The sequence below is a fragment of the Pseudopipra pipra genome, chromosome 12 (assembly GCF_036250125.1).
Source record: "Pseudopipra pipra isolate bDixPip1 chromosome 12, bDixPip1.hap1, whole genome shotgun sequence".
NCBI lineage: Eukaryota > Metazoa > Chordata > Aves > Passeriformes > Pipridae > Pseudopipra > Pseudopipra pipra.
The window spans coordinates 7,629,549-7,655,471 of NC_087560.1; the positions used below are offsets into that span (position 1 = coordinate 7,629,549).

General features: G+C 38.0%; 1 protein-coding gene across 6 annotated transcripts in view; it reads right to left on the bottom strand.

Annotated features, from left to right (window-relative positions):
* Nucleotides 1-25,923, bottom strand: part of TCF12 (transcription factor 12) — a 159,944-nt gene that overhangs the window by 103,901 nt on the left and 30,120 nt on the right. For all 6 annotated transcript variants that reach the window (XM_064668220.1, XM_064668224.1, XM_064668225.1 and 3 more), the window contains 3 exons: nt 12,731-12,804; nt 10,785-10,853; nt 1,106-1,208 (listed from right to left, as the gene is read on the bottom strand). In XM_064668220.1, coding sequence (XP_064524290.1) covers nt 1,106-1,208; nt 10,785-10,853; nt 12,731-12,804 — 246 coding nt within the window. The remainder of the gene's footprint in view (nt 1-1,105; nt 1,209-10,784; nt 10,854-12,730; nt 12,805-25,923) is intronic.

Below are 25,923 nucleotides of genomic sequence, written 5' to 3' on the forward strand. Positions count from 1 at the left end.
AATCACGTTTTCAGCTTCATATAGGAAAGTTTCAACTCAGCAATGGCTCTGCTTAGTCTGCCTTCGTTTCAGAGAAAATTAAAGTAGTAAACAAAGACTGAGCAAAGTAGAAAGATTTCCAAAAGAAATTGCAGACCACCAGGATTTGGATTTAGGTAATCCACTTAGATTACCATGGCTGTGTCTTTAAAGGACAATACTGACATCACAAAATAGGTCATGTCTACAAGATGAAGAATATAGAAGTGAAACAGTGTGAAATGGACAAATTCAGAACAAATATTCAGAGTCATCCTTCTATTGAACATATAAAAAAAGTCTGCAGACTACATATTGCCAAACAATAAATATTTTGAAAACAACGTTTTTATGCTCCGAACTGGAACAGGGAAAAGGAGATTTTCAAACAACTCCATCAATACATTAACATTTTTCAGGTAACACAAGTGCAGGCAATGAAGAAAAAGCTTTCAATAGCTAAGGCCACAATATAATACACAATTTGCTTGCTTTTCCAGTTTCAAATTAAAAAAAAATGTTAAACACTCACAGGCCTGAAAGCAGTAACATTTGCCTAGCAAAGCAGGAGTTTCCATCTATTCCTTAGAAGTGACAGAGTTTCTAATACAACAAATATCAAAGAAATTAAAAAATTAAATATAAGAAGCAAGCCCTCAAAGCATTAACTGAAGAAAAGCCTAAAGTAAATTGGTAGGTAGTTCAGGAATTGAGTGTTAGAAAAAAGGGGTTTTTTTAACTGCACAAATTAAAAAGTGATATAAATGTCTTTCAACAAAAGCAATTTAGTAATTTCAAAATTAAGCCTTAAAGTAATTTAGAATTTACATCAAATCAAAATAAATCAGCTTTCTAGATCAACTTGAGGAAAATCTAGATAGTTCCTTCTTCTAACAAGTCCTGGACAATGGCCTTTATGAGGAATTCACCCAACACAAAAAGATTTGAATAGGGAAGTCAGTGTTGCTATGAGAAACAGAGCAACTTCCAGATGCTTGACATGTCAGGCCTAGACAAGGGAATGAAAAATGTCTCTTTCTGACCAAAGAGGCTTTGAGGGGATACTCGTAAAGAATTACCTACTTACCCATCAGATTTGAGTTCATGAAAGGTGTCGGGGACAATCCTTCATGAGGCCCTAATCGACTGTCATTCAAGTGATCACTGTAATGAGGACTGTCTGCAAAACCCTAGAGAAAAAAAGACCAGAGTATTAAACAGATTATTTGGCAGCCCTGCTAATTGAGTGTAATGACACTTTCCTAATTAAATGTGCAGAGTCACAATTGGTCATTAATCACAAAAGTTGGCTTTCAGGTCTATCTCACAGAAATTATTCTCTGCCCACATTTTCCTTTCTCCGCCATGAAGAAGAAACCACATCGTTTCTTAATAAGCTGTGTCCTCATGGACAATATTTCTAAAAATTGAATAATATGGAGATATTTTGATATTTGAATCCTCTTAGTGTTAAGTCGCTCACCACAGAGAGTAAAATTAGTCTGAAGAACTTGCAAGTGATTTTTTTTTCCTAAGGTTTCTGTTTGCATTAATAAAACACAGTAAAAAGGCCAGGAAGAGTCACTGATGTTAACAAAAAACTATTTGTACAAATGGGAAGAAAAAATTCCATTTTCTCCTTGCAGCCTGCTATTAATATTACAGATTGGTAGGCATTTTGACACTATCACACTACTAACCAGCACAGCTCATTGACAAAGGGTTTACTTCCATACAGTGATTAAATAAACAACTTTGTCACCCGATTTGCAACCAAGCACTGAAATTTAAACACTTTTTTGCACTTTTTTAGCATTAGTACAGCCAACTTAACAGGCCTGGAGTGACCTTATGGAGTCAGGAAACACTGACTTATTGAAAGCTTACACCAATGGTATAGGAGAAGGAAAACAAAGAAGTCCTAGGATGCATATATTATTTAATTAACCCAATTACATGAAACTCTTCAGTACATTTCAAAACGCCTTCAGCTTTTCCATATAAAGGTATGAAAATGGTATTTGCCATTCAGACTTATCAAATAAATCACTTATTCTGTACCACAACCAAAAATTGCACCTCCTTCGTAGCCAAAGTTTTGAAAACCATTTTGTAAACCTGATCTTACAACTCACACCCAGTCACTTCTTGTTCAGAAACCTCAAGCTCAGGCCTAATTAAGGGAGGAGGGAAAAACTGTTCACAGCTACGAGGAACCATCCCGAGTGCCCTGGGACTATAAAATCATCAATCACTGAGCATTTCTCATTTCTTCCGACCGCAGGCTCCCGCTCAGACAGCGTTGATGGGGCTGGAAGAGGCCTCCCTCTCTTTGCCGGCGCTGTCACTTCCAAAGGGCTGCTCACTGAGGGCTGAGGAACTGCCAGGGCGCTCCTGCTGCTCACGGCCGCGTGGCACAGCCCCACTGCTGCTCCGCTCGCCCGCTCAGCTGCTGGGAGTCCCAGCTCCCCAGTGCAGCTCTGGCTGACTTGATCTACTCCAGCATCGGCGATACACATGTGATGGGCATTCAGAAACAATCTTAAGTGACATTTACAACTTGGTTATGACCACAAGGGTGTCCTCTGGAAACCGTGACCTAGCCCCGGCTGTCAGACAAGCAGCATGGAGCAGCAGCTGCCGAGGAAATGGAGTGGCTCCTAGCTAAGGTCACCACATGGGGGTTATTTTTATGCTGAAATGAAACAAGAAAGAAATTAAATCTGCTGAATAAAGGAACAAAAATTTGCAAATACAGGACCAAAACCAGAGTTCCTAAGTAGGTGCCTTCCTACTTGTGTCTCTGCGTGTGCTCGTTATTGCTTTTGGATTTTTAAAACCTTTTTCCTAAGACAATACTTCAGTTATATTTTATTTTTAAAAGAAAAACTGTGAAGGACACTGTCAGTGATAAAAGAAGATCCCTATCTCAGACATTCAGAAAGTGGTGCCCAGATGAGCCCCAGAACCTGAAATCTTCAAGACATCTTTATTTACAAAGTAAATAACAAAACGACTGAAAATATAACAGGAGTAAGACTCATTTCATACACGGTTACACATCATGCAACACAACCTACCAAATGCACAGGATTCTTAATGCTCCTCCTCATGTTATCATTGCATATTCCCTCACAAAATGCAGGAACTGGAGAACTGGGTGGTTGGCTTACACAGAAAGGAATATTTTCCCCTCTATCATCAAAATTCCTTCAAAGAATACTTGACGTCATGTTCTTTTCATACACCCTCTCAGTTTCCCAGATTGCATTTGCCACCAATTACCACAGCAGCCAAGTTCTATTTCTACACCACTAGACAAATCTACCTGGAAAATGCTTCAAGTCATCCTTCACAACACCAAAGCCATTGAAAACAGAACATTTCCTATACAGGGGGAAATGTACTAAGGCATATGCAAGCCTTTTAAATAGAATTGGTTTTTTCTGTACTTTAATCCAATTCATAATCAAAATTAATTGTGTCAGGCATTTCATTCTTTGCCATTACAGAATTTACACCTGTTCAAGTTGTAGCCCAAGCCTTCATCTACAGTGGACCGATGTAAAGAGGTCTTACCTTGGCCACCACCCCTGATGCCAGTTATTCAGAGTCTGAGTTATGGATTATCAGCTCAAGCAGCAGTTTTGTTTGGGATTAGAAACCCAGGGCTGATTCCCACATATAACTCACCCACACTAAATGAATACAAAATAACCATGAACACATGCAGTTTTGATTTCACAAACAACTTCTGCACTTCACAAAAGCAAATTAAGGAAAATCAGAAGAGCTCTAAGGACAGTGATTTAAATTACACTGAGTTATTTCAGAGCATTCTTCATATTTAAGCTGTACTTCAAATAAAATTGCATTCCTGATACCAATCTTTGCTTTTGCATCTGTATTGTTAACCTACATAATAAACAGCATAAAGTTCTACTACTGGGAGAGAGCTGTAATCAATCATAGATGAAAACTTTAGAAGCTTCCAATAGCTTCTGGAAAGCTACTGGAAGCTTCTAGTCATACAATCAAAGCCATAAAAATGTATTTAATAAATATGATAGTGCAAATTGACAATATATGTCTACTGTTTAAACAGTCACCTGTGTGACTGAGTAACAAAGAGAAAACACCTTTGGCTGGACCTGAACTCATCGCTCATGGCAAAAGCAACAGAAGGTGCTGGTGGGGATTTATATGAATTTCTATCAGAGCCCCTTTTCAAATCTATGTTTGAAAGACTCAATAATATATACTGCCAAATTTCAGTCCTCCTTTCTGAGAAAGGAAGGAAATCTCAGTTCACAGCAATTTTGAAGACTAATCTAGTGAAGCTCTCTGGATGGAAGCTGGATTGATACAGGCTCCAAGCAGAATCAGGAACTAATCAGTCATGCCAAAAGTTACTCTCCCTCTTGGGAAGAGCTATTCCATGGTACATATTCTGGCTGGTGATGTCATTTCTTGGACCACAGGTGGGCTTCCAAAGCTCTTTGGAGCATTTCTACCTACTGTTCCCTGCAGGGCAAGTTTAACAGAAAGCTGGAAGGAGACACTCCATGCTGAGTGCACATCCCCATTTCTGCCCTCGTGGCTGCTCAGCAAACATGCCAATGGATTAGCACACATCTGAGTGCACAGCTGGAGTGTTTAGCAAATAACTGGCAAGAAGTCTGCAAAATAGGAGTTACTGGACAAATTTATTTTCTGGTCTAAACCCCATTCTGAAGGGACTGCAGACAGCTCAGGGCACTTTTCTGTTTACAGAAAGCAAACTGATTTTGAACATGATTAGATGCCATACCTGTAAACTCAAAACCATCTTGTTTGTTCCAACCTCTTACATAGCTATTACAAAAGCAAGCTTTTACCTTCCCAAAGGAAGACAAAACTTCTCTTTCTGTACTGTTATAGCCCAAATAAAGTGTAATTGGGGTTAATTGTTCCCTCACAGCGTTTTGTAATGTTTTCAGTGTTCATTTTGCACAGGCCTCTCCCTGGATTTCAGTCTGACTGCATGTGCGTGATCAGAAAGACCAAGTCAGATATGTCTACAAAGAAAAGCAACAACTATTGTCTCTTAATAATACCTGTCATGAAATCCAGCTGAAAGACTACTACTAATTAGTGCTGCAATTTAACTGAGTAGTGAAGGCACTCTCAGCATTGAATGCTCTAACTGAGTAGTAAAGGCAAACTCAACGTTGTACACTTCTTTAGTAGTTTTTCAGGTATTTCATTGGATTAGAGTGATGTTCTCCTGGTATTCCAAAAAAACTAAGTCCACCAATTACAAAACTCTACAGCTGCAACACTTCTTCCTACCTCTTCTGGGTAAGATGCCCCTACCATCCAACTCATTTGGGCTTTATCAGGAGGATTTTCCATGCTAACATAGCCAAACCAATTAGAAACCTGAGACTATTTACAAAATCATAAATACCTGTATACAGAACACCTGAAAATTCTTGCAGAATGTATTATTCTATTCCATTTTGTCCAGAAGACCAAATGGAAAAAAAAACACAACCAAATCACCAGAGAAACACATTCCTTACTGGGCATGTTTATCCAAACCATAAGAGAAGGCCTGACACAGTGAGTCTATGCCCCATTTTACAAATAAAGTGGTAATTCACCTCCTAAAACCTAATGTCTTTCAATGACCATTAAAGTCCTGTCATTTTGGTTAAAGTTAATTACAGAACTCAGAATAAGACAAAAGCTTCCCCAGTTCACTGTCCCTACCTTTTTCATTGCACTGGTTCCAGGTCCTCTGTAGGACTCATCTTCTCCTTTTTACTTCCACTTCAAAAATATAAAACTATTGCCCTTAGTAATTATTTTCTGAAGTCACACCTGGATTTTGTCTGTAAGTAAAACTGTACTCCTGACCCTAACTCCATTTATGGGATTTTTGGGTGTGTTTTTAAATAAGCACAACATCCTGTTTTCACTTCAGGGTAAAATTTGAAGAATGAAGGAGACACTGTAACTACAGGGCACCCAATTTTCCTATGCATTTACTGAGTCCACAGAATAACCTCTCCCTGTGCAGTTTACTACTCCACAGCATTTCATTTGCTCAAGTCCACTAAATGAGAGATCATTTGTTTATCCTGCCTTATCCCTGAGCCCTCTCCTACACAAGTCCCTGGGAACAGACCAAAATCTAAGGCTTATAACCAAGCTGCCAGATCAATAAGCACATATTTGCATTTTAGCAATTTACAATATAGCTCAATTATTGCCTTTAAACTTAAGACATTAAAATTCCAGTAAAATGAATGGTTGACTTCACAGTTTGACATGGCTACAGACCAAAGGATTAAATTTAATGAATGCTGCTTTCAATTTCTTGAGTTTTATAGTTTGGCTGACTTTAAATAACAAATATTAATTATTTAATGCTCAGGAATACTGAGTTCCCTTGAAGCTAAATTTGGTGATGGTCTTATGAATCAGACAACAGTCATCCAAATGACTAATGTGTAAATGAAGGACAGTGAATCTACTGCTGAAATCCACTTTATTTTGGACTATCTGCCTCTCCAAACTAATCTGAGTATTCTAAAGACAAACAAGGCAGGAAAAAAATCACCAAAAGTGGGGGAAGTGGGGAGAGAAATCAAGACACCAGTAGTGAGAGGCAGACAGACAGACCAGAGAGACTGACTGCACCAGGAACACTGTGCTGAGTCACTGACTCAAGATCAGACAGGAGGCTCTGGGAAACAGCCATGCCAAGGTGTCCTAGGGAATTTAAAAGATTAGGGATTATGTGATCATGCAGGTTTCCGGAAATAAACAACCTGGGGGTTTGGGTGGTGTTGGGGTTTTTTTAAGAGTATTTTAGCCACTGAATCCACGTATTTGTCAGTGGTTCCCAGAGGAAAGACTACAGAGCCAAAACCTGTCTGGGTCTACTGAACACACAGATCAGGAAAAACATTGCAAAAATGAAGGTAAGATAAAAATAAATCCAAGGAAGAGTAATTTTTAAATAATCGCCATTTTCTCCAGCTCTAAATCCATTTCCAGAAAGTTAACTTACTGAATGACAAATCTGATTTTAGACAGCTAAACCCAATAGCCAATTACACCTCTAAAGTCCTGTGAGATAAATATCAACATAATATGTAATGGGACAATTCCCTGGCCACTTGGAAAACTAATTTGTGACTGATTCCAATGCTAATTTTAATATGACAGGTAGTGGCAATAAAAACAAAAAGCACAACCAAAAGATCCACTTCTCCAATACAGCTGACATAAAAAATTCATATGATGGAAACCAGATTTTTCTAGCTCTTATCTAAGATATAAACCAGGAAAGAAAATAAAACAAGTATAGCCAACAGACTAACAATAAATGCTTAAAGGCAATACTTGAAAACCTAACTAAAGCATTCAGAACTTAAAAAATCAGAACTTGCTTGAGAAGTGCTGCTCATAAATCAGATTACAAAGATTACAAAGTATGCTGCATTTGCAAGTGTCCTGCGCACTGAATAAGGAATATTTAATTTGGGCTTTGATTCCACAGTGAATCATCTGCTAATTTATAGAATACTTCAGGAAAAGCAAATAACAAGCAGCAGAACCACCAAACCACCTCCCTCCTCTGCAAAAAGTATCAACAGAGTTAAAAAGGATACAAATACAACAGACTTGTTAGCACTTACTGCATTTCTGTGTCTCTCTTGTTGTGCTTTGCTATATTACAGCTTCCTTTCTTGTTATGTACCTGAGATTAAGAGGTATAAAATACTATTTCAAAATCTGCTATCTCCTTACTACTTTTTGACTGTTTTGAAAATTAAAAGTACTATTTGGGGGAAGGGGGAGTAGTTTGGGCATATTGTATTTCAGGTTCTAATCCATGGATGAGTATTTTACAAACAGGAGAGGGAATAACTTGTTGCTAGAAAACCATCTAAATTGAGCAGTGGTACCTTGATCAGTTCAACTCTGCCTTCAAGTACTGAGATACAAAGCAGAGTTACATAAATGAACAGAAGGACAAACTGCATCCTCAGTACTGGAACTAGAGTCTATGTTATATCAGGTCAGAATGTGCACTCACAGCTTTTAGTGCAATGTACATGCTGGAAGTTATTTGAAACACCCACGGTTGGGATTTTGGAAGAAAAATACCTCAGCTAATTTATGCTAATTTTTTAACAGTTAAAACTATTACGTGTGTACATAAAAAAAAAGGTTATCCAGCAAGGAAATGTCTTATGAAAAATATTTCAGATATGCTTGATTTGGAGACAGCAATCTGAGCAGATCAAGAACTAACTTGCTCCTTTTATTGCAAAGACATGTTACAACAAAGTCAAAACAATGAAAGAAAACCTCGCAGAGCATTATTCCTCATAAAAGCAATCATGAGCCCCACCACAATAACAACTATGAGAGAAAAATGCTTCATTACACTGCAATGCTTATTCCCAAAAGGTGATCATACCAATTTGTTGCCACATGATGAGTATAAATTATAACTCCCAGCTACAGCAGGAAAGCTCAGAAGTTCTGATATCATCTCATGACAGGATGACAAAATTCTCAAGTTCTGTAGGGCAAAGTATTATTGTGCACCAAACGTGGTACTTGAGTCAAGTACCTCAGAATTTGCTTCACAGAGCTCAGTAGAGCAAGACTTTCAAAAAGCAGGTTTACCTTCCTCTGCAACACACACCCAGAGCCAGCTGCCCCTCCAATGCAAAGGAATACAAACGCTTGCAAACATCCCTCCAGCTCCACATCACTGAGATAAGGGAGAGACTTGCACACATCAACCAGAGACAGGCACTGAAAACCCACCACTGCTGCACATATGGAAGTAGAAACAGGGTTGGAGACTAAGAAGAAAAACAAGCACCACAAGAGACACAAACTTGTACATGGACTTGAGTAGAATCATTCAAGAATTAGGAGACCATCAGCACTAATAGAACTCCCTGACTTGCTAACTACCATTCCTGAATTACTCCTATGAACAACAAACCTTTCCTACTTCCCCCCCATATATATATCTTCAAATTATTAATTTCTTTAACAAACCATTTGGCTTATGAAAGACATCATGCACACAGAAGTCACTAATGTCTCAATATGTACCTTCTCACAAATTTAAGATCATCACAGCCAATTCAAACACAAATACTCACTGGTCTTGCAGTGTTAGAACAGAATTTAACATTTGAAAATAACATCATGAAAAGACAAGGTTCCTATCTAAGGGTTCCAAGCCTTCAGCATCACTTCAAAACACTATTGAAGTAAGAATAGTTTAGCTTTTAATAACTATTATCAGAAACTCTTCAAATAAAATAAACTGCTATCAGATATGAGAGAAGGTTCTTTTCCAAATGAATTATTGATCAAAAGTTTAAAATACACAACAAACACACACCCCCCAAACACAGGAATATATGTCTAGTTTTCACAGTGAAAAGAAGTTACCAATATGGTTTCCCCACTTTCCCAAAAAACTGTACCCATACCCATACATTCTTCAAAAATTCCATGAATAAATCAAAAAGAGTGGGTGAACAAAGACATAGTAAAGTTAGCAAAAAAACGTTTTAAAATAATCCTAACTAAACATTACTGCAGAGCTGCAAAGCCAGTTCTCCATGAAATTGGTAATAAAAGAGCAGATAAAATTTGGTGTAAATAAACACAAAGTAAACATGTTAAAAAATAACTCAGTGTCATAACAATGTAACTACTGTACAATGTAAAAGAAAATCTTATTTTTCTACACACTTTTTAAAACAGTATCAACAGTAAGCACAACTTAGTATGGAGTAAGAAAGGAACAGAAAATGAATGTATCATTGTGTCAGGCAGAAATTTATGGTACACCCTCATCTTGACAAGTGCACACAGCCATAACCACCCTAAAGTTGCAGTTATACAGAAGCAGAAAGATTCAGAGAATGAAGAAGCAGAAGATTCCAGAACTAACCCCAGGTTAGGAGAAGTCATTATACAAGCAAATACCAATAGATTACAATTCTTCAGTTTGGCTGAGAACCACACTGAAGTAGCATGTAAAACACAGATGTTTGTGGGGGAAAAAATAAAAATGACCAAGTACATCAGTAAAAACCAATCGTTACTATTCAGAACACTGGAATACAGTGGAAATCAGTTAAATCACTGGTCAGCACACTTAGGACAAAAACACCAATATTTTTGGCACAAACTGCTTGCAATTCTTGCCAAAACTGTAATCAAAGTCAGAAAAATTCACAAGTCACAGAGAGCAAGTCCACCAATAGCTGTAAGAACCACGTCCAAAGGTTGGCTCTGCCCAGGAAATCTAAGCCCCCAAGAGCTGGGCTTTTGCCAGCAGAGTACACAGCAAAGGTGGCAAAATATTTGCCCTATATTTACACTCTTCCCTAAAGCATCATTGCTGGCCACAATTGAACCATCTGTACTGACCTGGACAGACCTTCGGCAGGAGCCGGGAAAGAAAGATGTGCTTTAGCCAGTGTTCCACCATCTTCTTCCATTAGCTTTATGTACTAAACTATCACCAAATTCCAACTCTATTCAACTGAAAACTGCTTATGTTTCTGTGCCTTTGGAAATTCCAGACAATTCTGAACCAACAATTTAAATTCTTAAATACTTTTGTCACTATGTTTTGACCTTTAAAGAAAAACTCCAGTAGCAGGCTGCTCACGGATTTAAAAAAAAATAAAAACAATCACACACAATATAAAAAGAATAAGTGGTACCTCTTGAGATTTCAACTTTTCTATGTCTGTGGAGAGGTCTGAGCTTTTTCCATGAAGACTGCCATTTTCCTGTAAACAGACAAGTGGTAGGAACAATTAGGACAAGACTAACATTCTACATTGAAATCATGGGGGAAAGCACTGGATTAGGAAGTCGAACATGTAAGACAAGTAGAACTTCTTCCACGTTAATCACCACAAGGAATAACCTAAGAATATTAAAGGCTGTGCATCCTTTGCTCTGCCTCCTGAGAAACTGCTCTGTATTCTTACAATACAGACCCACACACTCATTTTAGCTCTTCCTCAGAGACATCTGCTCTGGCAGCCCATGTAGGAGTACTCAGAAGTTCTCGTTATTCAAAATTCTGAATCAGTAAATGTGCCTCATTAGTTGAAAGAAAACCAAAAATGAAAGACCATACATCATACCCAAAATTTATGCATGTAAGTTTGATTTAGGTTGGTAAATGAAGTCCAGTGCTTTTCCAGTGAATTCAATGCAGAAGAGAAATTCCTGTGTTCTCCTTTTTTTGCAGAAGATCACAGCCATGGGCCAAGTTAATTTGTACCTCTTAATCTTTATCAATTCTATCTACAGAGAATATATATTTTTAATGTTCACTTTTCTAGGGAGAACACAGGAACAGAGTTTTCCTGGAAAAAAGGAATTGAGTTTTCTTTAAAAAGTAAACTGTTGTCATTTAAATGACATTCCGGACTACTATTCTTTATTGCCTCATATAAAAAAAAAGGCTAACACACAAGGCTCACTGACTTGACATTATTGGAACGTTAGCTGGCTGATCCTCTAACACAAAACAGTTGTGATTAATATACCCACACAGCCAGTGAATTACAAGCTCAAATTCCAGTTGGATCAGCTTAACTCATGATTGATTAAAATTAATCAGCTACGTCATAAATGACTGTCAAAACACCAAACATGTACAAGGAGAATATGAGTTACTTAAAGCTGCATAATATGACTCCATTTCAAATGTAGAAGAGGCATTTGAAGGCTGAGCTTTATGCCTCAAATTATGCAGGATGTTTAAAAGAATGCCTAATTTCCATGTTGCACAGAAATATTTCTTCAACCCATAAAGTACTTCTACATTTCTATTATAATTCCTTTACTAATGATCAATAGAAAAATTAGGATTTCGTGATAAATCTTTTTATCTATTGCTGTCTTCCAAAGTCAGGCAGAAGCTTTACCAGTATCCAGTGAGCTGAACAAGATTTTGCAGTCTACCCATTTTATTCCACAGCATGAGAGAGCTACAAAGGTGCAAATGCTAACACAGCTCTGGCTCCAAGGTACTGAAATCAGAACATCAGGTCTGCTGGGTATTTCTCGTTCAGGTACTGAGCTCGTTGGCTTTTTAGGGAGTAGATATTCATAAAAAGAATATCGAGTAGATGAAAGGGTTACTAGGGGGAAAGCTTGCTTTTGACCACTGAGTTGGGGTTTAAAAGGGTAATGTTATTTTAGGATATTAGATACTATCAAAAACCTTCAGCTCAATAAGCAGGATGGATGAAGTGGGAATGATAACAGGAGGAAGGTATTTAAAAGAGAAGCCTCTCCTCAACATCATGACACAGCACATATTATAGCTGGGTAATGTTAACAGAGAGCCAAGTGCTCCCTACACTTTGCCAATAAATCTGCTCCTGAGGAACAAGACTTTCTACTTCATTTTCATGATCATCATTCATTCAAGTGCACAGTTAAATATGGTTTATTTTCATGAATTCTTAACCCATATACTTTTTAGCTTTAGAAATTTGAATCACTATTGCAGCTCAAAGTCAATAAAGTCTCTAGAAGATGCTAACCTGTGTATTTAAAGGAGTTCAACCTTCAAAAACTTTACCAAATCATGTGCCAACTTACATTGTACATTCCCATAAACTTTTACTATGAGTGGGTATCTTACCCTTGAAGATTCGTATGAAGGACTTGGCTGACCACTTGTTCCCCAGGATGTGGCACCTGTTCGCTCATCCATACCTAGGAATGAAAAGAAAAATACAGACCTATAAGAAGTGATAGCCAAAACAATGTTCTCTGATGCAACCTGAAAGAACATTCATCTGCTTCCACGCACTTAAAGCAAATTCATCTGCTTCCACATACTTAAAGCAGTATTTCTAAAAACAAAATTTAAGATGAACAGTTTCCTTGTTAATTAAGCTGGCTACAGAGGAACCTGCTCATTTGGACACCTGCAGCTGCTGAAAACAGGAGCATAAAAAGCCAAGATTTGCCAATCTGCAGTGTGTGCCCTACCCAATCCATAAGAAATTAGCACAAGGAACAAAACAAGCGCAAGGATGCGAACACGGGGGCTGTTTGCACAGTCCGATTTCTCCTGCATCTTAAGCACGGAATGTTGCAGCACATACTGTGAAATGTATACTTGTTATCTACTCTCTGCTCTTGTGTCTTGCTTAAGTATTGTAAAATGTGCAAAATTATTTCCCCTCCTTGGCCTTCACATGACACACAAGATATTTTAGCGCAAGGGGGGGGGAAAAAGGCAAGACAGACTGGTTATGTTTCAATGGCTTAAAAAACCCACAGAGGCTCATGGTGTCTGCCCTACTAAAACAGTAATGTTTTTTACACTCTGTAACGGTTCTTTTAGAATCAGTTCCTTTTATGCAAATCCAGGTTACAGATCACAAGAGAAAGGGGAAGGAAAAAATAGGGAGAGCTTTAAGCACGGTATCAGAATACATATCCCACGTAGCATTCCATTTCCAGTCAAATTTAAATGGTCAAACCGTCTTTAAACCACATTCCCAAACAACTCATTGCAAAAGCACCTGAATTCCTACAGCAAATTCCTTCCTACAGGATAAAGCTACTATTGTAGCAAGTAGGTTCCTGATTAGCTGTATTACATGATTTTTTTGGAACGTGTGGAACTTCCATCCTGCACTACACACTTCCACGCACTCTGGCCTCCAAAACACAACTCATTGCTTCTCTGTCACATGAACTTTTCTCACAGCTCTGATAAACAGCATAAATTCTTTATGTGAAATATACTATAAAATATTTATGAAGCTTTATAATGTCATAATTTATAAATAAGAACTAAGTGTCACGATTTATAAATAAGAGCAGAGCACAAGTTACTCCATACGATCATCTCTAAACCCTAACTTTATATTGCAACTATAAAATTTTCATTAATATTTCTCTGACTGACCATACTACAAAGTAGAATTTAAGTTAATACTTCAAATAACTACCTATGGACTACTAGTATTCTAATCATTATTTCCTTAAGAAATGTGCTTTATGAAGCTATAAAATACTGCTTTGACAAGGACAGCCTGCAGAAGGGAAGGTCAAATTGAAAGTACAGTATAATCAGCCAAATAAAAACTATAGACACCTTTTGTGTACTGCAGGAAAGATCCTCAAGGTTGAAAACATCCTTTGAAAATGCAAAACCACCACTATATTGAGCCAGCACTTTGGGGAAGTTTGCTGCATTTTGCAGCTGACAGCATTGTTGTTGTTTCATTGTAACTGGTCCAGGAGCTGAGTAAAGAGTCGTGGCTGGCACTGACAAAGGCAAAAGTAATCTTTTGGCACAATTGACTCTTTTCTGCCAGAAACAACAGCTCTAATAATCCAGTGATTATCATAACAAGTCTTCCATTGCTTTAGTTTAAAAAGAGACATATGGTGGGGGGGGAGGAAAAATATCTTACTGCAAGACCAAGTCCTTGGGAAAGTTTAAGACACAGTACATGATATCAAGCCATTTTAGGAAATATGTCAGTAGATAATGGTTATGCATAGAGTGTTCAGAGGCATGACCCCTGATCAGTAAAACATGCTACTCATTTAAAAATTTGAGTCAGTGGGACATAAGGACTTATGTTAAGGTTCTGCTATATCAGCACATGTACAGCTAAAAATTCTTGTATTTTAATTCTACCATTTGAATTATGCAAATAATTTAAAGAAACTGCCTTCAAACAAAATGTAAGAGTTTAAGATGGGAAGGAAAACTGATTTCTAAATAGTTCCTGTACTTTTTTCTTCTAAAAAACTCCAGTACAGTTAGCTAGAGTAGTCAGGAGTATCAAAACTTCCTTTTTGCTGTTAGGTGTCTTTTTCCTCCTTTTCATGCAGCATTTTTTCTTCTTACAAGACCCAAACACCAAAAAATACCCTTTAAAAAAAATTTGCACACAAGGAACGTACTTTCACAGTTTAGATGTTCTGTGAAAGCTACAAGAAAAAAAAAATCATATACTGCACACAGAGCACCAGCAGTCTTACTTACTGCTGCTTGACAACTGGATTTGACTTGGAATGACACCCCTGCTGCCCTTGGTCTCCATCAACAGAAGACATCAAACAAGTGCAGACCCAGGTAGGCAGCAACACAAGCAGGAAATCAGATATGTGTCTATGATGGCACTCAAGGAATCTGTTCTGGTTTGGACACTAATGTGTCCTTCCACAGATGACAGGTAAAAACCAACCAAATACTGCAAGAGACAAAGACCCAGACAATTTCTAGCAGGCTGGGCACAAACAAACAACACGTACTTCAATGCAACTAAAGGTAACTACTGAATGAGCCAGGACCATAAGATACACCTTTTGAATGGAAAGTTCCTGAAGTGGGGAATACTCAGCAAGAAAGAACACAGGAGTCACCTATGGGAATAAACTCAATATAGTCTCAGAGCAGAAGTGTCATGAAAAGAGTTCCAGCATTTTCCTAGGAAATGCTAAAGAGAATGGAAGAACTAGGGGAATCATCACCTTTGTATAACACCTTCCACAGGGAAATGTGGGCACCAATTCCAGTACCCACTGGATAAGGGGCACAGGAAAGCTGTGACAGTTAGAAAATGTGCTACACAGGGAAGGGCTGCAGTATTTCAGTCTCTATAGGTAGTGCAAAAAAGCAGAACATTGAACAACCGTGTTGTTCTAAAGGTCCAATAGCACAGACACGTGCACTCAGGCAGACAGGAGTACAACGAGGTTCTACCCACACTTCCTTTTTTCAGTAGGCATTGAAGATGGAAAGTAATGGAAATGACTCACAATTTCATAGTTCTCAATCAAAATCGACTGTTTCTACAGCAGAGACTGTAGCTTAATGAGGGGGTGATTCAGTCAGCCTGATGCTGCTGGAGCACCTTGAGCCACCAGGCTGGGGCTGGGCTGGCTCACAGGGCACCTCCAGGCACTCAGAGCGCTGTCCCAGTGAGGACCAGCAGGACACGGCCCTGCCCTTGGCCAGCCCCAGACAGAGCACAGCCCAAACCCCCCAAACCCTCCAAACCCAGGCCCTGGCCAGGCTGCAGGAAAGGCTGAGTGTTCCTCACTCACCTCAGGAAGATGGGCCAAGTCACAAGGACACTTTCTGGCTTTGTGCACTGAATTCTAAAAAGGCTTTGCTTAGTTGTCACTTTTATGATGCTGCTGTGAGCATTCTAGAAGAAAAGCTGAAGAAACTTGTTGCCTCATTACTTTGACATATGTATTCATTCTGAAGAAACAGGTCAAAACATTCATCTAATAAAAAAAATTGGATCTCACAATCAAACTGAAATGAAAGTTACTCTTGCTGGCATAAGACAAAGAAGACTATATTTAAAACTTATTTCAAGAGCCACAGGCTCTAATGTTCGTGTAAACACGATAATATACTTTATAGGGTTACCATCTGCTATGATGTTGATCAAATAAATGATTTGACAAAAAAAATCACATTGTGGATTGTTATACTAGGTACTCAAGGTATGAGTTTCTATCTTTTATAGTTTTTTTATCCAATTTTGTTTCAGAGTAATGATATTCCTTCAGATAAGATTCAACCGCTGAAATCAATTACAAAAAACCTACAGCACAAACCATAACTGTGCTGATTGTGTTTTGCATCTTAGACACAAACAAATCAATCTACCATTAAGCCATATATTGCAAAGGTCTATTGTGAAGTATGATACCAATTATTACCTAAAATTATATTTTAGATCTAGACTTTCTAAGTAAGGGGGTACAAAGAGTAGAATTATTTGATGGAAAAACACTGTACTCAAATATTTTAACTTTCAATAGGTTAAGACTAGTTCTCAGCCTCTTCTTGTTGCTTCCAATAGAAAATATTTCTCTTTTTAAAATAGACTCTATTTTTAATAACATAACAAAACCATTTATATTCTAACAAAGAACTCAAAATCCACAAGTCAGATAAATAAGTAAAGACAAGATACAGTGCCATACATTTATTACTCAGGGAGGGGGTGGAAACATGGATGACAGGGGACCAGAATGACACTCAAACCAAAAGCAGCTTTGACAATAGATGCAATGTAGTGGGCTTAAAATATACAAAGCTAAGGGCATTAATCAAATTGAGAAGAGAAATGAAACACAGGCAACCTATCAATAGTGTAACCACTTCAGTGCCATTGGCATAAATTCAGATGCGACATTATAATTAGGTAAAAGACAAACCACTTTCATTTCAAACTATATAAACAGAGGACTTTCCCTCCATCCACCCCCAAAGGAAAAACAAGGGGAAGTACAACCACGAGGGGGGGAAGAAATTTCAGATCTCCATCTATACTCTTTCTTGGAGAATGTACCGATGGTCTTACAGCACATGGATACCAAGTCACCACTGACATTCCAGATAAAAGATGAAAGTTCCTCCCCAGTAACAGACCTGCTTATTAGAGGCACCAGTGGGAGTAGCAGAGTATCCCTTTCTGTACCTTTTGCTCCAGAGAAGATGGATGGAAGACATAAGGATATGTCACACAAACACCATCTTGAGTCAGGGTTGTCTGGCACAAACCCTGGACTCCCCAGTTCCTTCAGGAAACTGCCCAAGCCAGTTTTATTAAGTTGCATGATGCTGCTCACCCTCCTCACTGCATTGAGCCGGGGGCTCACAGATCAATTAATCCATCGTGTGGTCTAAAAGTGAGATTCCTCCTGGGCTTAACTGTTAGTTTCCATCTCTTCCCCACCTGTCCAGTCAGGTTCCTAACCATGGCAGTGGGGGTTATTAACTTCCAGCCCCTAATGGCAGGGATTTAGGAGCACAAGGAAGCTCTGCAGGGACTGAAGCCCCTTGAGGGGACATCGGTTACCTCGACTGGTGCCCGTAAAACACTGGCTTCCATCTGAATATCAATCTTTGCAAAGATCAGTTTAGAAAATCTGTTTGAAATATCAACAGTGATTATCAATAGGAGTAAATAAATTAATTTTCATTTTTGAAACACTGTTTATCCTGGAGAATTCCAGAGCATGATTATCTGACATAGCAAAGAATAAACATCTGCTATGCCAGTTATTGTGGAAATTATTTTAAGAATTATCAGAATGTGCATTATAACAAGTTCACTTCTATCTACAGAATAGGCAATCACAATTAAAACTTCAGTAGAACAAAATTAGTCAAATGGGAGGAATGTACAACAAGTATACAATTTCCCTGGGCAATAACCAAAACTGAGACCAAGATTAAGATTGAGAGATGTTAAAAATTAATTGTAGCCTAAAATATCAGCAAATTGAATACTCCCTGTATGGAAAGCTGTTTAAAACCTATACTTTCATACAGAAAATTATTTGCAAGAACAGTATTTTCTCAGATCAGAATAAAACTTCGGGGTGTACACTTGAAGAACTTTTTCTAATGCAACAAAAGACTTACATTATAAAAATACAGAAGAACATGGAAAAAAATCATGTTGGTTCAGGAAAACTAATGAAAAGCTTGAATTTGTTTTAAAAGTGTCTATTAGCATCAAAAGCCAGTACCAACAATACAGTTCCTGCATAACTATCAAGTATTTTTTAGATTTGTTTCAACTCATTACCTAAATACAATTTGCTATTAAAAAAAAGGCAATTACTACTTTTAACTTGATTTCACAAACAGTCCTATTCATTTCTTGCAATAAGACCTATGTACTCCCTAAGAACAAAATTAATTCCTGTAATAGCAGCACTGTTAGAGAAATGTCAGAAATTACCTGCTTCTCTTTCCTCATACTCTCTGCTTCCGAGGCTCTAAATCATGTCACCAAACACCCCAAGTGACCTGGCATGACCTGGACACTTTAAATACAATACAACCCATTCAAAATAAAATTGGAACTGCCACTCCCAACACAAACTGTACTAAACCAGAAAACTTCACACTGCTACACCCATCTTGCCAGAAAAAGTCCATCATGTACAGTTCAAGGAGGAGAGTATTATTTACAATACTGTCTGTAATATGCTGTATGCAATGCATTTGTTATTTCTCTATAGTTATTCAGACAATTCAACCCTAAGTTAATGAAGAAAACTATAAAAATTAGCATTTAAACTATTAAAAAAAGGGAATTTCCTTAGAAATCCACAGAGGTGCTCAGAGCACTGTACAGTAAAGCCGTTCTTTGCCCCAAAGAAAGAGTATTTCCCTACATTAATACAAGCTTTAATCTTATTCTTTGATCCAATTTAAGGTTAAAATTCTAAAAGAAAAATTAAAATGTGAATCTCCCTAAATTTTCCTGTGTATAAATAACGTTGACATGTGTGCACACACAGAGTATATTTTGAAGCCTCCCTGGTTACAAATGTGAATAAAGCAAACCAGCTTAGAGATCAAGCCTTTAGCAGGGATACAACTCAGAGCTTTTATTCACAAGCCAACACACACCCACAGTTAAACTGCTATTAAATTGCATCATGCTGCTTATTCCCCTCTCTGTGTTGAACCATGAAGTATCAGACTGAACAGCTCTAACAAGCAAGTCTCAGCCCTGTGGTACTGCCTATCATAACAATCCATTCTACTGGCAAATTTTCCTGTGGTTACTTCAGTTATGACTCAACAGCTTTATATAACCACACACTTTAAAATATATATATATATATATATATATTTATATACACCAAATCAAGGGCAGTGTCACAAGACTGCACACACCAGGCCAAAAATAATCAAATACAGCCTCACGGGCAACACTGTTACCAACTGTATTACAACAGCACAGGAAACTGCCAGTTCAGGCACCAGAACACAATAAATCTGAGTTACACAGTATATAACTGAGGTGCTAACCCTCATGAGCAAAGAAAACATTGCATGTGTGATAGCTTTCCTCACAACATGTCTAAAAACATTAAGAAAAAGTACTTTCAGTCATTTACTGTATCACAAGGTGTCTGGCAAATTTGGACCCAGTTGAAAACAAACTCCAAGATCAACCTGATGTCAGTATCCTTTCATGGATATGATGATTGTCATGCATCTTTATGCAATTAAAATAATCAAACTGCAACAAATTCAAAGTACTTTGTTGATATTTAGAAGATCATTAACGAACACCCAAATCTCTTAAGGAAGAAGAGACCATCTGACATACCAAGCAGAGAGGGGACAAAAAAAAGACAAAGAAAAAATTTGTGAGAAATATCATATATTTTGGATTTCCGACTTCGTGAAGGTGCATCAGTGGAGAAATCAAGCATCAGACAAAAACCTTGCAACTTAGTAAACCAGAATTTTGAGCCTTAAGTATAATGGCAAGTATAGTATAAAGTACAGCCAAGTAAATGCCAATGTAATTCCACATTTACAATTCTATGACTGGGAACAGTCATTGATCACAGAAGTCTGAGTGTGAGTCTGAATTTCAGAAGATCTACACCAAGGCATTTCCTAAAAGTATGTGGAAGAAAACCTATACTTTGCTAAGGTACCTAGTGTCTCTGTATCTGATTTTTAGCTACCCTACAATACTGAAATCTTAAGGAACATCTTACCAGCAGCACCTCACACTAAAACAATACACACAACAGTCTAAAACATCTTACACTTTTCATAAAACAGAGCATGCAGAATACAAAGACCGAAAGGTTTTCAAGTTTGCCTCTAGACAGGCATATCTTCAAAAAGATTTCTTATGATTACTTGTTCTACAGAGCACATCTAAGTCAGCTGCAGGAATCAACTCTCAGTACTGAGCAAACAGAAGTTACACATCAGGGCTGTGTGAACTTCAGTTTTTCATGAGAGAATTCAGGCTCTTTCAATACAGCTGGGGAAAAGTGTCTGTTACATGAACATGTCAGCATTAAACATCCTCTTTGAATTCTAAAAACAAAGTTTATCTGTTCAGTATTTAAACAGGGAAGAATGCTTAATGGATAAATGCAGGCACTGCACATCTGTTCACCTAAGCCAGAGCTGTGGTAGGCTAGCTCTAAGTTACACGTGAAAAAAACAATAGAATAAATACAGCAAATGTTGACTTAGGTAATTATTACAAGCTGTCCACTTATTTCTCTCCTCTTTTGCCAAAAATCACGAAGAAACCCTCCATACTGCTTCATTTGCAATCGGGAAAGAAGCTTTTGCAAGGTTAGGGCTTCACCATTTGCCCTGCAGCACAGTGAAGTGCCTACCAGTTTGTCCAAGGGAAAGACAGCACCTCTTCCCTCAGTAAAAAAGCTGACTAGGGCAAATGTGTTTTCTTCTATTATTTTAGGCATGGAGAAAAAAATGTTTAAAGTAAACTATTAAAAAATTTCTAGAAGTATCTCTACCTGCATTTATAGAGCTGAGAATTTGAGCTGATGGAAGTTAACACTAGGCTGCAGAATCAAGGACTACTTTTTTCCAGTATGCATTTTGTACCATCAAGTGCTTCCCCCTCCATAAGCTGGCTGGAATGTAATAAGGCTCTTGCCAGATGTTCTGCTTTTGCAGAGGTCCAAAACCAACAGTTCTCAATAATTCCATTACTTCCAAAAGTCATAGCCAGAATCCAGTCTGAACAAATGGAGATCTAGCACAGCCCGTGCTGCCAGCAGGGCCCTGAGACATCTTTAAAAAACCTCCAAACAAACAAAAAAAACCCAATAAACCTTTCTTCCCTCAATGCTGAGACATTTCTTCCAACCACTTAATTGATAGAGATTTTATTGGTATTGTTAAACTTCATTCCCAAAGTAAAAAAAAAAAAAAAATATGTTCTCTGACAAAGGAGAGAAATCTGTCTTTAAATTTCCCAGATATCATTACATCTGCCCAAATATTTGCTGAACCGAGCTCCTTGCTGCCTGGGCTGTTAGCTGCCTCCTGAAGCAGGCAGGCAGGCTTTGTGTTGACAGCTCCCTTAGTGTGAGTGGCAGCAAATGATGGTGTGCCCACAATGCTGGAAAGCTGATATGATACAGCTCAGTCTCCTCCATCAGCAAACCAGGTGGAAGGACGACTGCTGCCTGATGTTAATGGGCCTTGTGCTAATCCACAGCAGCGCTGCAGCCACAGACACCTCAGGGAGCCTGCTTTGCCTTCTAGCCCCAAAAACACTTGTTTCTCTTCATTAGGTGTTCCCACTCTTTCCCTTCATTTATAGGAGAGTCTGTTCCTCCCCTTGACCTGAGATGTGTCACCACAGCTCAGTGAAGTACAAAGCTGCACAAACCCCGTTTTCACTGGTTCCCGCCTCTGTCACCAAAGGTATCACCTGACCTACTGATTTCTGCTGCACTTCAGAACCATCCACATTTTAACTATCTTCTGGTAGTATATCCATGTTGTATTATCCGATGTTATTCAGCTTATAAATGTGGAAAGACTACCTTTCAACAACGAAATTACACCAGGAGAGGATCAGTAACACAGAAGTAACAACTTCAGAGTAGTCAAGACTCCCCATTCAGCATTGTGATATTTAAATGCTAAAGAGTAATTACAATAGTTCAACATTGCTAGTTTAGCAAAAACATGCAACTATTCTGAAAATAACTTGAAGTAGTATCACAGTAACTAAACCCAAAAAACTTAGTTTTCTATTGCAGAAAATAACTACTAAATCTGACAGGGTCTGGCTGTGGTGGAAGTGAGTCGAGAAACATCTCCATTTGCTAGTGAAGATTTTGATATTTCTCTAACTTTACTTCTTAACCAAGGACATTTTTTTCCTGTTTGAAGATTTCATTGATATTTCTTCTATTTCTTCTGCTAGCTTTTCATTTAATAGTCCATAGTCTGGTCCGACTGCATAACACTTCTCCTTGGCTTAAACCCTAAATATCACACTTTTTATAGAAATCTGAGTTTTCAATGCTTTTCTTGTAACAAGTGTTACATGAGTTAAAACACTCTTAATAAAATCCACTTAAAAACCATGCACACTTCAGAAGCAGAACTCTGACAAAATAGTTAGAACTGGAATTTATAGTCAAGTAAACCCATTTTAAATTGCCTTCAAACTATAACAGCCTTACAGCTGGAACTGACATACCTGTTGCTGTTAAAAGTGCATTCATGCCATTTTTTTTTAAATGAGGACAAGTTGCACTTTGAATACAAAATAAATTTGCTGTTGCTGCTTCTCCAAGTTTGCTGTTACAGCAGTTCTGTAGGTTATAGCTAGAAAATGCTGAAAGCCAATAAAATACAGTAGACAGTCTTTCTGTGGTGAAAAGCACCCTTACCTAGTAATTATCCTTCTTACAGTAATAATACAGTATTAAAGACTTTAAAACATTTACTTAAGTAGTGAGAAAGCAAATAGCAATCAATAACTAATTATTTTTGTTTAATTCCTCCTTCCAGGATGTTTTAAAAGTCCTTCTACAAAAGCGCCAAATAGTCTTATAACTTCATTCCTATAAAAATTACTCCTTAATTTTAAGAACCGATTTCCAGGGATACTTAATCAGAACACTGAAGCTAATGATTGTACATTAAAATTAGGACAAATACTGAAGGTTTAATATTACAGTGAGCAAGACAAAGAAGTGGATGGATAGTAGGACCCTTCAAGTGCCCGGCACCGCAGAGCAGCAGTCACTGCCAGCACAGCATCCAACCTGCAAAGCTCCAGCGGCACGAAATCTCCTCCTGCGATGTCTTCACCCAGGCCAGCAACATTTACCAACTCCTCACAAGGGATTCTGCTGCAGGAACCGCTGCCAAACAACAGCCTATGAGTCAAGGTTTCTGTATGCAAACACAGCCCATCTTCCTAACGACTGAGGGCTGGCTGCCCCCCAAAGGAGGCCATCCCGCTTCCCGGAACACTTCACTGTCCCCGCTGCTCCTCTGCCCTCAGAGCAGCACCAGCGTGTGGTAGGGACCTGCAGGAAACCTGCTCACAAAGAAACTTGTAGAAAATAGAACCATAAAAAAAAAAAAAAAAAAAAAAAGCCTTGTTGGTTTCTGGCCAGATGAGCTCACAGAAGTATTTCACTACCAGGCCAAACACCACCAGTGTTGGCAGAGAGGAAAGGGAGAGCACGAGAATCAGACAAGGCCAAAGTCAGGGTTGTGTGAAGGGCCAGGGAAGCCAGCCCAGCACTTCTCAAGCATTGAGACTGGCTGTATTTAAAAAACCCAATGATTTCTTCAGGGGAAAAAATAAGAAAAGAAAAAACCCAACCATCACTGTGTGCTGATGCATAAAATCCTGCAGTCTACTTTGGGACTACTGGCTTTATTGAACTATTGGTACTAAGCCAGTGTGTGAGAAAAATAACCGAATAATATTTGAATTACATCAAACACCAATTAGCTCATAAAGATCTTTAAAATACTGAATCTGCTCAGTGTTGGGGTAGAAACAGGTTACCAGGAAGTATAACACTGCCAGAACTCTCACACACATACTTTACTGTTCACTCACTAGAACTTTAGCCAGAAGTTAGAAGAAGAGTAAATTACTTCAAGTAAATGGCAACAAAACGCAAGCATTTTCCTTCCCTCTTGTTCTTCCGTAATTAAAAAGACAAAGAGTAAGAACCTTTATTTAAAAATTTCAAAGTACATTTTGAAATTTAGCCAAAACAAGTCTTGGGTTCCATGTGCCAAATAAGTCGCTTCTATAAATTACTACATCCCATTTTTTCTTTTGTATTTTAGACCCTCGAGCACTGCCAAAACAAGCCAATTTAAACAGATTGCCCCTCTGGGTGGTGACTTTAAGTTTAAATTTTGTTGGTCTTAAATCCTGCAATCAGTTCTCTGTATTGCTGCTTTTAGCTCTGGCAACAGCTTTCAGACTTTGCTTCACTTTGTACTTTACTTGTACATACTCCAACACTCCAATACAATGAAATTTGTGTAAGTGCCCAGATTTGCTCAACCACTCAAAATAAAAATGTTACCATTTATAAGGTTATCAAATAATTTTAACACAAGACAGACTCTTCGCATTCTTGTGAAATACATAAAATAACAACGAGAACAGTTTTTGCCTTTTTGGAAAAGAAAACCATGACTTGGTATTTGGGGGAAAATTTCTTATATTCCAACCACAAACAATATTATTACCCTTCAATATATTATCATTTAAGTGTTTTGCAGAGCACACTTTGTGAAGGTGTAATAAGGCATCAAATGTCTCTTTATATCCCAGTTTATAAGAAGAATTACTGACAGAGGTTCAGAGGAAAAACATCAACCCTCCCTCCCAGATGCAAGGAGGTATTCTGAAGATCTGAAGATTCACAAGTGTAATTGAGCAATTCAGAATGTACATCACATCCAGCTCCACAACATATGCTCACAGGAACTCAAAATGCAGAACTTACTCCTTTAGACAAGGCTGCCCCACATACTTTTAAGAAAATTAAGAAATACTTGTAAACCAAAGTGAATTCGTAACTAAACACTCATCACCTGAATTCTGTGCCCATTCCACAGACACACATGGCACTTCCCTGACAGCCAAATCCACACAAGTACTGCATTTCCACAAATTATATGAAGGCCCAGTGAATTAAACAAATACATATTAAGGCACCTGGCAGGAATCACGTGAAACAAATGTACAAATTCAAGTACAAGAGCTCCAGTAGCAATTCTGTCCTACTCCACTGCACATACCTCAACATGTAAAGCTTATATTTAAAAGGTCACACAAGGGAAATAAAGTGCATCACTCAGGTGTATATGTGCAATTTGGCCTTTAAAAAAAACCTGTGTAAACTACCAATTACAATATCAACTTTGCCTCAAGGAATATAAATTTTTGTTAGGATTTTATTTATTGCTTTTTTTAAAGAAGAGCCAAGCAAAGAAATCTGAAGCCACTTCTTTTTACGTTTTCAAGTTTA